The sequence below is a fragment of the Diabrotica virgifera genome, chromosome 9 (assembly GCF_917563875.1).
Source record: "Diabrotica virgifera virgifera chromosome 9, PGI_DIABVI_V3a".
In the NCBI taxonomy this organism is placed as follows: domain Eukaryota; kingdom Metazoa; phylum Arthropoda; class Insecta; order Coleoptera; family Chrysomelidae; genus Diabrotica; species Diabrotica virgifera.
In genome coordinates this window covers 51,033,585-51,048,747 of record NC_065451.1, presented here as the reverse complement: position 1 = coordinate 51,048,747, position 15,163 = coordinate 51,033,585, and the positions used below count along the sequence as shown (strand labels likewise).

The window sequence follows — 15,163 nt, the reverse complement described above, 5'->3', positions numbered from 1 at the left end:
ATCACAATTGATTTGCTTTTATGCCAAATTGCAAATAAAATGTGACAACTGTCAGATTTAACTAAAATGTCATGTTAGAATAAATGTCATAAATGTGTATTATCACGGACTTACCTTTTTTTCTATCGTTTGTGACGCACTGAAAAATGCTCATGAAAAGAAGCATAGTTCAATTGAATTCCCATCCCGTTTCAAGCAGCTGCCTTAGTAAAAATCTGATCTATAAATCTATTTTTTCTGAATTCGGCTTGGTACTTCCCTATATAAAAAATTTTCTACAAAATGTATTGGCCTACTTAAAAGAATGGTTGATAAGATTTTGTAAGCTGTATTAAGAAGGAAGATGCCTCTATAATTAAAGCACTTGGCTTTGTCTCCATTTTTTTTAGAGATTATTACACTTTCATGTCATGCTGTTGGTATTTTCTCGTCATTCCGTATAAGTGTTATTAGTTTGTATAATTATCCATGAAAATGTTCTCCTCCATACTTAAGGAATTCGGTCGGCATATTGTCGGAGGTTCAAGCTTTTGCCATCTGCAAAAGCGGATGCTCCTGCTAAAACATCTTCTATAACCAAGTTTTTAAATATGATTGCCAATTTATTTATATTGTATAGTTTTTATATCGTATAACTAACCACAACTGTTAACTTTTAAACCACTGTAATGGCTGTAAAACCACTCATATAAATATTACTATCTGTATAATAGGACAATTTATTAACACCTCAAATACAGTAGGAAAAATGAAAGAGTACCCATGAACGAACATATAAAACACGCTGTATTTTCCTGTCACCGTGTCACACAAAAAATTGGCCAGCGCAAGTACATGTAATAATTATTATTACATGTACTTGCGCTGAGCAATTTTCTTTGTGACACGGTGACAGGAAAATACAGCGTGTTTTATAATAATATGTTCGTTCATGGGTATTCTTTCATTTTTCCGACTGTATGTACTTTACAATATAAAAACGAATAAACTTTTTAATAATTATAAAAATATAAGTAATTCTCAAACTCAATTAATTATTTTAAATTTATACACAAGGGTAAGATGAAAAGTTCTCGGTTCAATATATTGAAAATAGTACCTACTATTTTGTAATTGAATCAAAGCAACTGAAAGATGAGATATACATTGGTGGATCTGTATCTCAGAAAGTATCCTTTAAAGTAATTAATCATTTAAAAGCAGGTGGTTTTGGAATCATAAATAGATTATTTTGAGTGACGATGAAATTGTTTATTCAAATTTATTCTTTATTTCCCAAATCTCTTCCCTCGATAACTTTGATCATACCCAAATCTTCAGAGCTCTTCCAAAAAAGTTTTGCTTTAAATGAAAAGATTATAGCCGTGTCAGATTGACAAGATGAAAAACTTTTTGAATAGCTCTTCCGTGTCGGAGCTTTGACAGAACAATTACTGTAAAATTTGTAAAAATAGAAAACAAAAATGTTTTCCCTACTAGACCTAGGACCTTTCAAATTACCCTGGTAGTAATTGACACTTTTTAAATGGACATAAACATGTTAATTTATTACGACAAAAGTGATAGACGTTTTAACACCAACATTTATTGATTGCACCAGAAACTAAGAGTTGTTACCTTCATTGATCTTTAAATGATTATGAGTATGTTTGTAGACGACAAAAATGGTAAAACAAATAATAATTTTTTAAGCTTTTTTTAGCATTAATTCTAGTCTTGGACCAATCTTCAAGAGACCGCCCAAAAATTGTTCCTTTCATTTTAATTTCTTAAATATTTTTCAGAATTGTTACTATTGTTCATTATGATTTTAATTTATATTTTATTTGAAAGATTGTGCTTGTCCTTCAACCACATGGAAATTGTGCTATAATCTAAGAGCTAGTGAATCCTCCGAGTAACGCTCTTCCTATAAGGCTAGAAATTTGTATAGTGATAATTCATAGCACACCAAGGCTAAAAACCATGACCTGACAGGCATCAGCCCCGCACGTGTATCTACCAGGTGAATCGAAAAGTGCATAGTTTAGGGGTAAAATAAACTTTCTCCTGTAAATTTTAAATTTAAGTATGTGTTTGAGTAAGTCATTTAGAAGAAATGTGTACAATGACAGGCGATTCTGAACAGCTTAAGACCTTGCCAGGCGAAGGGAAAGATTAGGGTTTTTTCCTAAAATTATTTTTTTTGCATCGAACAAAGTTTTTTAGGTTTTTTGAATCATTCCAAACAGAAAAGGTCTTTAGTGACTTTTCTGCTAGGTTAATAGTTTTTGACATATAAGCGATTAAAAATTTAAAAATAGCGAAATCGGTCATTTTTAACCCTGAATTGGACATTTAACCGAAAATTTCAATGTTGTCAAGGTAGGTAGATATTCTTTAAACATCGATTGATGGAACCCCGAAGAGTTTTTTGCAATACAATATATAAAACCCCTTTGTTTTTTAATTGCTAATAAAGCGGGTGCGACACTTTAGTATAAGTGAGGACGTTTGAGTTGGCATAAATTCATTATCTCGAGAATGGACAAATTTTTTTTGTGTGATCTGTGAGATTTTTTGTGAGAGACACGGTAAGGTCACGCGGTCCGCTAAGGCAGGCCGCACATCAAAGAAACATGAAACGTAAATTACGTTTTATGGAAATAAACCACTGCTAAACAAATATATGTCCGGCCATTTACGAAACTCTCCGAAAATAAAAATGTGTCATGAGCATGAATCACATTCGTTTCATTGGTAGGCGGACTTTGAGATGTGTTTAGCAGTGTTTTCTTTTCATGAAACATATTTTTCGTTTCATGTTTCATGTTTTTCGTTTCATGTTTCTTTGGTGTGCGGCTTGGCTTAGATCACAGCACCGTGAGACAGATGCTGTCACACGCAGGGCTTAACGTGTTAAGCTAGCGAGCTATGGACAATGAAAAAAGCAAATAAGGAGAAATTGAAACATGCCAAAGGAAAATGTACAGAGCTATATACGGAGGCAAAAGCATGGTGAAAGGTAGGGTGCGATGAACAAACAGGGAGCTAGAGGAACTGTAACGAAACAAGCATCAGTTGCTTCATAAAGGCACAGAGAGTGAGAAGGATGGGTCACGTGATGAGAATGGAAAGGAAGGCGATGCCAAAGGTAATCCTAAAATGGTGATTTTAATCACAAAAAAGATCCGATGATCGAAATCACAAAATAGATCGAATGGACGATCCGGACAAAGATGGTTTGATAGCATACAGGAAGATATCAAATAAGAGGGAATTGATGGTTGGGAAGAAAGAGCAACAAACAGATGAATGGGGGAAGAATAGTAAATAAATTTAGTAGCAAGGATCATCATGGGACAAGAAGCCACCCACCTTGATACAAGTTTTGTAATATATAGGGTAGGTGGGGGCAAAGGTACGCATTTTCTAAATTTTCATCTTTAGTGAATCTCCTAATGCTTGATTAAATTGGCACAGAGTATAAATAAAAGTGAAATTGATACATTTTGTAATAATAGTAGTAGTCCAGGGCGCATCTGTTTTGAGATGGACGTTGAGAGGTGACTCATATTTTTTGCAGAAATTTCTTGGAAATAACTCCTATAATAATAATTGAGTTATCCTCCCACTCAAAAATGTCCGGAACATTGTTTAAATAATCAAAATGTCAAAAAATGAAGGAAAAATTCTATTATTTTCTTCGTTTTTTGATTATAACTTTCAAAGTATTCACTTCCGTGAAAAGTTGTACCGACATAAAAGTTGCGTAATTAAATTTCCTACAATATAGGATTGGTAACAAATTTTAAAAATTGTCACCCTTGTTGCAAAGTAGCAATAATTGCGAAAAACCATAAAAAAAACAAGTATTTGCATTTTACGTTTTTCAACCATTGCTACACTTAGGACCTTCATATTTTACCCAGAAAAACTTTATGACATAATAAAAGAACACAGTAAATTTCATTAAGATCGGTTCAATAGATTTTGCAATCCAGCTTTCGCAAAAAAATTCATTTTTTCAAAATGTCGCAGGACTGAAGATAAAGCAGATAGCAAGTTGATTTTTTTTTGCATATAGAAGAATACGTTACCTTTCATATACAATTTTTAAAATTAAAATCCATTCACTTCCACGGCGTCAGGAATTTTGTTAAATAAACATTAATTTTTGGTGCTACGCGCCGGACAGCGGTGTTCGATTCACACAAGTTGATTTCCACCGAAATTTCCTCCAATCTTTATCTAATATATTATTTTCTTACTCTATATTTTGTTGTATTTTAATATGTTAATTCCACAAAAATCAAACTAATTTGATTATTGTTTGTAAAATATTGTTTAAACAATTGCATATGTTTAAAAATAATAAACTTTTATTCTCTAACTTAAAATATATGAACAAAGAAAGTTTTTTCCAAAAAAAGTGTTATTTCAAAGGACAGAGTATGTGTTTTTATTTTGCATTAAACAAATTTATTTATTTATATCGAAATGTACTAAAAATTATAATTTATCAATCATTATCAAAAGTCATTGGAATGCCCAATCAGAGCAAATTATCCGCTGTAAATAATGTTTATTTAAAAAAATTCCTGACGCCGTAGTGGACTTGCTGTCTGCTTTATTTTTAGTCCTGCAACATTTTGAAGAAATGAATTTTTTTTTGTGAGAGCTGGATTGCAAAATTTATTTTACAAAATCTATAGAACCGATCTTAATTAAATTCACAGTATTGTTTTCTTATATCATATAGTTTTTCTGGGTAAAATATGAAGGTACTAAGTGTAGCATAAATAGTCCGTTCTTTAACGGTAAAATATTGCAAAACTTCTAAATTTTAAAGAACCACTTTGATTGACATGAAATTTGGATACACATAGCTAACAAGTCAAAGAAAAAAAGTGATATTGTGCCGATATGTGCTTTTGCCCTGGGGGTGGTTTTCACCCCCTCTTCGGTCTTCGGGGTGGAAAAATATTCGTCCAAAGTAAGTCAGGAAATGGATAAACTGGCTAATTTTAAGTAACTTTTGTTCTATAGAGTTTTTTCACTAAGTCAATACTTTTCGAGTTATTTGGCAGTGAATATGTTCATTTTTTCAACAAAATAACCACGCTTTTAGACGGTTTTTTCGCAAATAACTCAAATAGTAAGTAATTTGTCGAAAAAACATTCTTAGCAAAAATATAGCCTCTAAAAAATTTAAAAAATGGTGTATATATCACGTCTCTATACCTAGTAGAAGCAGAGTTATAGCTAATGAAAAATAGGTTTATATTCGTCAAATTAAAAATGGAATACTTTAACGTGAAATAACCAAAAATGAAGCACATTTTGGGGAAAACTCATTACAACTTAGTTAAAGCGTTAAAAAGCTTCATTTTTGTTTTATAAAAAAAATTTCTAGCATCAAAAGTAAACAAGTTACGCTCAAAATAAAGTTAGTCCCTTTTTGTTTTGGTAAAAAAATCGAGAAAATCGCCCCCTAATTAGTATCTTAAATGAACTTAATCATTACGACTTCACAAGTTTCTTGACTCGCATATGTATTGTTTATATGATCTGTAAGTTTCATCGGTTCAAAGCCCTTATTATTGAAAAGGCTGTAGTTAAAAGGGGTTTAACGAGTCACTGATCACGAATATATGCAAATTTAGAAACACCAAATCTTAATCAATTTTTGTCTAACAGAAAAACAAAAAAATACATGATATTCAGAAAAGCAATGCGGACTTTTTTGTTTTTCGAGATTTTTGGTATCTACCAATTTTTAAGTTATTTTGAAAAAAAGCATATTTTTCAAAATAAAAATTTTTAAAAATTTTATTTTGAAACCAAATTTTTTCAAAAATAAGCACTATGAATCCATGAAACTTACAGATCATATAAACACAACATAAGTAAAATAATTTGTGGAGCGGTAACGATTAATTTCATTTAAGTTGCTAATTAGGAGGTGGTCTTCCCGATTTTTTTTTTGCCAAAACAAAAGGGACCAACTTTATTTTGATCGTAACTTGCTTAAATTTAATGCTAGAAACTTTTTGTAAAAACAGAAATAAAGCTTTTTTTAAACCTTTTTTTAAACACTTTAAAAAAGTTATAATGGGGTTTCCCCAAAAAGTGCTTGGTTCTACGAGATACAGAGACCTAACGCGTACACCATTTTTTTTACTTTTTTATGGGCTATATTTTTGCTAAGAACGTTTTTTGGACAAAATACTTACTTTTTGAGTTATTTGCGAAAAAACCGTCTAAAAATGTGGTTATTTTGTTGAAAAATGAACATATTCACTCGCAAATAACTCGAAAAGTGTTGACTTGACGAAAGAGCTCTATAGAGCAAAAGTTACTTAAAATTAGTTAGTTTACCCATTTCCGGACTTATTTCGGACATATATTTTTTCACCCCAAGAGGGGGTGAAAGTCACCCCCAGGACAAAAGCCCACATCGGCACAATATCACTTTTTTTCTTTTACATGTAAGCTATACGTATGCCAAATTTCATGTCAATCCAAGCGGTTCTTTAAAATTTAGAGCAAAAACCGTGAAAGAATGTACTAAAATGGTTGAAAAACGTAGAATGCGAATACATACTTGTTTTTTTATCGTTTTTCGCAATCATTGCTATTTTGCAAGAAGGGTGACAATTTTTAAAATTTTTAACGAATCGTATATTGTAGAAAATTTAATTACGCAACTTTTATGTCAGTACAACTTTTCTCGAAAATGAATACTTTTAAAGTTATAATCAAAAAACGAAGAAAAATATCGAATTTTTCCTTCATTTTTTGACATTTTGATTATTTAAACAATGTTCCGGACCTTTTTGAGAGGGAGGATAACTCAAATATATTATATGAGTTATTTCCAAACAATTTCTGCAAAAAAATATGAGTCACCTCTCAACGTCCAAATGTACTAATATTTTTACAGATGCGCCCTGGTCTATAGGCAAATGGCAATTCTTCAATATTATTTTTGTAGTGTTGATAACTTTTTGAGAAAAAAAAAATGTTAATGCGTACCTTTGCCCCACCCAATGGGGCAAAAGTATGCATGTGCATACTCTTGCGGATTTGAGACATTTTGAAATTGAGACAAAATTAGCTGATAGAATATCAAGCTCAACTTGATATTCACTTTGAAGATTGACTTGAAACATGCATTTGCCAAGTCTACCTCACTGGGTGGCAAAGATACGCATTGCAGACGTTTGCCCCATTTGTACGAGTACTTTTGCCCCATCCGGCAACCAATAATATATCTAACCTCAATACGAAACTATGCACACGTGAACTTCAAACTGTCATGTAGAAGAAGTCTTCTAACAATAAACTTTCGACATGCCTAACCAATAATAATCTGAGTTTGAAAGATTAAGAATTAGAATCAAACAATTTTTAATAAAAATTAGATCAAAAGGTACAAAAATAATTTTTACCTCATTTTTGTTGTTGTATTCGCCCTGATTGCGCCAAAGTTTCTCATCCAATGCTATTGAGTAGTACAAACATATGCCACAAGATGTCGCCAACATATAAGAAGTTACAGAAAAATGTAAGCGCGTACCTTTGCCCCGTGCGTACTTTTACCCCCACCTACCCTAAGTATTAATATTGTATTTTATCCTCAAGGTTTGCAGCAGAGATGTACTTCTGGATATGGGAGTTTAAGTGTTCACTTCTGAAAACCTATTTTGTTTGTTAATTTTGTCTACACTTGCCTTTATTTTGCATTATTTATTATTAAGCGTCACTTATGACCAATTATACAGATCTTTACGAGTTTTTAACTCAGTTTCTGGGACGTTTCTAGTGGTCGACATTAGAAATTCTACTAAAATTGATTTAAAACGAGTTTGTTATTGGTTTATTAAAACATCTACACTTGTGAAAAACAAATAACTGCTAGTGGTATTAGTGTGTTACCTGAGCTACATTTTGACAGTCTGTCGCAGTCCTCATGCTCACTGTTGACATGCAATCGTTTACCTTTGTGGCCAGAAGGCTTTTAATAAGCGATGTGTTACTTGTCTGACCTGCTGCCGTCGAAGTCGACATCGTCTGGTTTTCCTTACTGCTCCCTCCGCTTGATACAGTTATCGTGGTTGTAGCAGTAGATGTTGAAGCTGCTGTAGCGCCCAAGAGAGCTTGACTGAGGTGTGGGTGAGCCATAGCCTTTAAATTTTAAATAGTAACTTTGGTAATTTTAATAGTAACTTAATTTTAGTAACATGGTATGATTTATTATGAAGGATCAAATGTACAGGAACTAGAATTTGATTATTATCTTTTGTCTATTAATTAGATCGGAATAGAGAAGAAACTTCGCGAATGGATACTTTGACATGTAAGTGATCAGAAAAACATTGTTTTCTAATTAGTCCGTTCTTTAACGGTAAAATATTGCAAAACCTCTAAATTTTAAAGAACCGCTTGGATTGACATGAAATTTGGCATACACATAGCTAACAAGTCAAAGAAAAAAAGTGATATCGTGCCGATATGTGCTTTTGCCCCGGGGGTGGTTTTCACCCCCTCTTCGGTCTTCGTCGTGGAAAAATATTCGTCCAAAGTAAGTCCGGAAATGGATAAACTGACTAATTCTAAGAAAACTGTTCTATAGAGTTTTTTCACTAAGTCAATATTTTTCGATTTATTTGCCAGTGAATATGTTCATTTTTTCAATAAAATATCCACGCTTTTAGACGGTTTTTTGCAAATAACTCAAATAGTAAGTATTTTGTCGAAAAAAGATTCTTAGCAAAAATATAGCCTGTAAAATATTTAAAAAAATGGTGTATATATCACGTCTGTATACCTAGTAGAAGCAGAGTTATAGCTAATTAAAAATAGGTTCATATTCGTAAAATTTAAAATGGAATACTTTAACGTGAAATAACCAAAAATGAAGCACATTTCGGGGAAAACTTATTACAACTTATTTAAAGTGTTTAAAAAAGCTTCATTTTTGTTTTATAAAAAAATTTCTAGCATCAAAAGTAAACAAGTTACGCTCAAAATAAAGTTAGTCCCTTTTTTTTGGTAAAACGGGAAAATCACCCCCTAATTAGTATCTCAAATGAACTGAATCTTTACGACTTCACAAGTTTCTTGACTCGTGTATATATTGTTTATATGATCTGTAAGAGTTTGATCGGTTCAAAGTCCTTATTATTGAAAGGGTTGTGTTAAAAGGGGTTGAACGAGTCACTGATCACGAATGTATGCAAATTTAGAAACACCAAATATTAATCAATTTTTGTCTAACAGAAAAACAAAAAAATACATGATATTCAGAAAAGCAATGCTGACTTTTTTTGTTTTTCGAGATTTTTGGTATCTCTAACAATTTTTAAGTTATTTTGAAAAAAAAATCATCTTTTTCAAAATTAAAATTTTTAAAAATTTCATTTTAAAACCAATGTTTTTAAAAAATAAGCTTTTTGAATCGATGAAACTTACAGATCATATAAACACAACATAAGTAAAATAATTTATGGAGCGGTAACGATTTATTTCATTTAAGTTACTAATTAGTGGGTGGTCTTCCCGATTTTTTTTTGCCAAAACAAAAGGGATTAACTTTATTTTGAGCGTAACTTGCTTAAATTTAATGATAAAAACTTTTTATAAAAACAGAAATAAAGCTCTTTTTAAACACTTTAAGAAAGTTATAATGGATTCTCCCCAAAAAGTGCTTAATTTTTTGGATATTTCACTTCAAAGTATTCTATTTGAAATTTGGTGAATATGAATCTATATTTCATTGGCTATAACTCCAGCTTTACGAGGTCCAGAGACCTAAGCCGTACACCATTTTTTTTACTTTTTTACAGGCCATATTTTTGCTAAGAACGTTTTTTCGACAAGATACTAACTTTTTGAGTTATTTGCGAAAAACCGTCTAAAAATGTAGTTATTTTGTTGAAAAATGAACATATTCACTTGCAAATAACTCGAAAAGTGTTGACTTGGCGAAAAAGTTCTATAGAACAAAAGTTACTTAAAATTAGTCCGTTTATCAATTTCCGGACTTATTTTGGACTTATATTTTTTCACCCCCAAGAGGGGGTGAAAGTCACCCCCAGAACAAAAGCACACATCGGCACAATATCACTTATTTTCTTTGACATGTAAGCTATGCGTATGCCAAATTTCATGTCAATCCAAGCGGTTTTTTAAAATTTAGAGCAAAAACCGTGAAAGAATGTACTAAATATCTTCAATGTCAATAGCAAAACAACAAATTTTTAAAAGATTAGAGATTTTTATGAATTTGCGATAAAAAATATGTATCGGAAAAGTCAAACAATAAGGAATGCACGTAATTTTCCCCTTGTTGCCATATTCTAAATTTGAAAAAATATATAGGGAATAATCACATTTTTTATTGCATGCCATTCCTATTACAGGGAGCATTTCATTGGCTAGAATTAGTGCCGACTTTATATGACATTATTATATTTGGTCAGATTGTAAATGGTAACTGACGTCTGTCATAATATTGGAGGTTACATAATAATGTCAAATTATTGTTTTCAAATTAAATTTTATTTATTTAATTTATATTTTAATGACAGTCTACTTTTTAACAAACTTTTCCTTCCCTATTCTTGATTGGGCGATTAGGTTCGTAATAGTCTTTTATGGTAGGTTTAGTTATGCGTTAATTGTAAGAAATGTTGCTGGCTAAATGGGCACAGCTCCCAAATGCCATAAAAGAAGAAAAAACAATAAACAAACAAAAATCTTACATAACTTTCTATAGGACATGACTTTGACACCCGTATTACAGATTGTTATCTTTGTTTCACACTCTTAAAGACAAAGAGAGCCCGTACAGTGTAGCCTGTAGTTGCTGTGGTAAATAAATATATGTTTTTTATTTAGCACCAGCGCCAGCGCTTTCCTGCTAAACGGTAGCGAAAAAACTAATAAATGGGGAAAAACTTGTTGAATTTGCTTGCCGTCAAATTTGTACCGGTGGGTTATGATCACGGTTCTTAGACATTATTACGGTTGCCTAGATCGACTAACCAATGAACATTAAGGGTGCGATTACGTCACGAGAGTGCACTGTCATTTGAATCGTAATATGATTTTTTTCGAATCCTGAGAAAACCAAGTATTTTAGAAAAATTTAAATGCGGGATGAAAGATTACATTATTACCGAGGGCGGAAAGTCCCTTAGAATAAACAAGCAGTTTCTATTGAATGAAATATTTGAAATTAAATATCACACTTTTCTTTTATTTTCAGCCCTGTAACTTATTAAAATAAACATTATAGAAGTTTTCAGGGACTTTCGGTCCTCGGTAATAATGTAGTCTTCCATTCTGAGTTTAAATTTTTCAAAAATATTTATTAGTTTTCTCAGGATTCGAAAAAAAAATGAATACAATTAAAACACATTGAGAATTTTGACATGCGTCAAAATTTTGCATTAACTTAATGTAAAATTCTAAACTGTTGAATTCCAGCTTCCCTAATTATTTTACATCAAAAGACATTAGAAACTATTTGTAGAGGATTGAAATCTGTATTGAAAACAACTGTTAAAATTGGTCTACGTAATTAAACATATTCCAAAATTTTGTAAAAATGTAATACATTTTAGTTTTCAGCCCAAACTTAGGCCACACACAATGCAATAATGTTCACATTTTTGAACTTTCAATATTTTTATTTTATCATCTATTGTTTAAAAACAATACAGTTGATAAGATACCCTCAGTTGCGGATAAAGTATTAATAATAAAGATTTTTTATTCAGTAAATGGTGTGAGCACTGTCAGTTAAATAGTAACGTGTGGCCTAACTTTTACACGCATACCTATTGTGGCAAATTTATGGGTTATTCCATTTCAAATCACTCAATTTTGGAGCAAAAAAAATTTTGGACCTCCGATTTGTCTAAAAATTGGTATATAGCTTCTGCGGGACGTAAAAATAAGATATTTAAGGTCAAAAAATCTTCTTCTTCTTTTTTTCTCAAAATGTTATTTTATGCGATTTTACAGTGATTTGGTGTTTATTTAAACAAATTTGCATTTTCTATCGTAAAGTATCAATGAAAAACATATTTTAATAGAAAGGACTCAAAAATGTCATTATATGGCATTATAACAAGTTATTTTGAATGAAAACAAGTTTTTGATCAAATTTTATAGTGTAAAAAACGTTAAAATACCGTTTTTTACATTTTTCTCCATTCCCAAAATACATCATAATCGATTTGGCTAAAAATTTGCCCACAGATAGACAAAATATAGGACTTTCAGTAGTGAGAAGGATTTGAATTATATTACAATACCAAAAAAGTTACATCCAATATTATAGTCAAAAATATAGGCGTCTACTGTAAGTACAATTAACTCGAAAATATCGACCTCACGACAAAAATTGAATGGTGGGCTACAACAATGTTGTAAGCGACAGAATCGAGATTATGCAGGAGGTGAAAAAAACACATTGACAAGCCATTTATGAACATACGGATACCAACATTGCGGTACGAAAAACTCAGGGAAGGCAAAATATTTTTAGCCAGATTGAAAGATGCTCGCATTGGTCTTTGGATATACAATAATATTGCATTAAAACCTCACTTTGACCCAATATGTCGTTTACAACATTGTTGTAGCCCACCATTCAATTGTTAAAAAGAAATTGTAATATTGTAAATACGATTTATTTGGAACAATTTCAGTTCCTACCATTTTTGTCGAAAAGTTAAAAATGGCGGAGATATTGAGCAAAACAGGTTCTCCTTTAAAATCAAGATGGCGACTAACGTAACGGAGGAATTCATTCGTGATTTTAAATTTAGGCTACTATTGACACCCCTAAAGATCAGAAAAATAAAATTTTGGGCAGCTCGGCATTGAAGGTCAAATGCTATCCCGACTGGACTAATATATACTTTTGAGTCTGATATTACTGCACGTAACTTTTTTGGTATTGTAATATAATTCAAATCCTTCTAACCACTTAAAGTCCTATCTTTTGGCTATCTGTGGGCAAATTTTCAGCCAAATCGATGATGATGTATATTGGGAATGGAGGAAAATGTAAAAAACGGTATTTTAACGTTTTTTACACTATAAAATTTGATCAAAAACTTGTTTTCATTCAAAATAACTTGTTATAATGCCATATAATGACATTTTTGAGTCCTTTCTATTAAAATATTATGTTTTTCATTGATACTTTACGATAGAAAATGCAAATTTGTTTAAATAAACACTAAATCACTGTAAAATCGCATAAAATAACATTTTGAGAAAAAAAGAAGATTTTTTGACCTTAAATATCTTATTCTTACGTCCCGCAGAAGCTATATACCAATTTTCAGACAAATCGGAGATCCAAAATTTTTTGCCTGAGTGATTTGAAATGGAATGTACCTTATCATATTTTTCAAAATTTTGGAATGCATTTAAATCGTAGAACAATTTTAACTTTTGATTTTAATACAGATTTTAGTTCTCTACAAGTATTCTCTCATGACTTTTGATGTAAAATAATTAGGGAAGCAGGAATTCAACAATTTAAAATTTTACATTGAGTTTCCTATGGCCCTTTTTACGATTCACCACCCGGTATAAGATAAAATGTGTACTATTTGTCTTATTATTTCATAATAACACAAATAATACATATATATACACAATAACACACATTCAATGATCGAAAATCATTTAAAAATATGGGAATGTGTACTCTTGTGACGTAAAGTCAAAAATATAAGTCTCCCCACCACCGTCGGTCAAGGCAACGGTAATAAAGTCTAATAACCGTGGGTTATGATGTCATTAAATCTATGACGAGCATGCCTAATTGTTTGACTTTTAGTTTATCAAGGTTCCGAGAACATAAAGACTCTTTACTTATGTTCTGTATAATTGAAGTACACTCCTTCATCACTATTTCTGATACGCTTTGGCAATACTTTTTTTAGAATATAAATTCAAATTTAAATAAAAATCGCCAGATAGAAAGAACCCATGGCATGCATCTTTAGTCTTAACATGATCTGGAGCATAGTCTGGAAACACCCAATTACCTCTTAAATTGTACAAAAACCGGGATACGCCTTTTCTGCAATATGGAGATTTCAAATTTAATGCCTGCAATGTTGTCAGATTGACCATGTTTGTTATATCATAAGACTCGGTTTTTTATACAAATTGGAATTTGGGTTTTATACTAATTATTGGTATTGGTATTTCTTCTCATAGCTGACTGCACAATTCGCTTATATCTCGAACAGTCATCCTTGACAGTTGGGTCAGTAGGTAGGCCCATTGTTCTTAGATCTGGCCATATTATGTCATCTCCTCATCGCATTTGTGGACGACCTAAGGGCCTTCTTCCTGTTGGGACTTCCTCCCAGATTAATTTGGTAAGGCATTATTAGGAAGTCTATGGACACGGCCAGCCCATCTTATGCGTTGAGATTTAATTTCTTGGATGACGTCGCTAGCATTATACATATATTTGACCTCAGCATTTGTTCTCATTCGGTATTGGTCAGTATTCACGTTGTGATAAGGTCTAAAGATTATTCTGAGGATTCTTCTTACAAAACGTCTCGTTTTCTTTCCATTGCTTTTGTTAGCATCCACGTCTTAACTCATACATGTTTCTTCTTAGGGTACCTGTCCGTTCCGAATGTTGGCGATCATTCTGGCTATGATGACTTTGTTGGTTGCTATACGGAATAGTTGTGTTGAGGTCTTTCTATACCATGCTCTCAGGTTTTCAAGCCAGGATATTCTTCTTCGTCCTGGGGGCCTTTTTCCTTCAATTTTACCTTGTAAAATGCATTGGAGTAGCTCGTATCTGCCTTGATTCCTCATTATATGTCCCAAATACTACAGCTTACGGCCCTTCACGATGTTGACTAAATCTGCGGTTGTGTTCATCCTCCGTAGTACTTTTTCATTGGTGACTTTGTCTGTCCATGGTATCTTTAAGATCCTTCTATACAACCATAGCTGAAAAGCCTGAAGTTTCGATAGAGTGTCTGCATTCAGTGTCCACGTTTCTACTCCATATAGAAGCACTGAGTACACGTAACATTTCAGGAGCCTTATTTTTGCTTTTAGAGTGAGGTCATGGCTCTTGAACACACAGCTCATAGTCAAGAATGCACTTTTTGCCTTT

The 15,163-nt window shown here is 32.0% G+C and overlaps 1 protein-coding gene across 7 annotated transcripts in view; it reads right to left on the bottom strand.

Moving 5' to 3' along the window:
• The window catches only part of LOC114332463 (AT-rich interactive domain-containing protein 2), a 330,994-nt gene that overhangs the window by 75,126 nt on the left and 240,705 nt on the right, over nt 1-15,163 (bottom strand). For 4 of the 7 annotated variants that reach the window (XM_050662174.1, XM_050662175.1, XM_050662177.1 and 1 more), the window contains exon 10: nt 7,921-8,169. In XM_050662174.1, coding sequence (XP_050518131.1) covers nt 7,921-8,169 — 249 coding nt within the window. The remainder of the gene's footprint in view (nt 1-7,920; nt 8,170-15,163) is intronic. The other 3 variants (XM_050662176.1, XM_050662181.1, XM_050662180.1) reach the window with 1 other exon arrangement.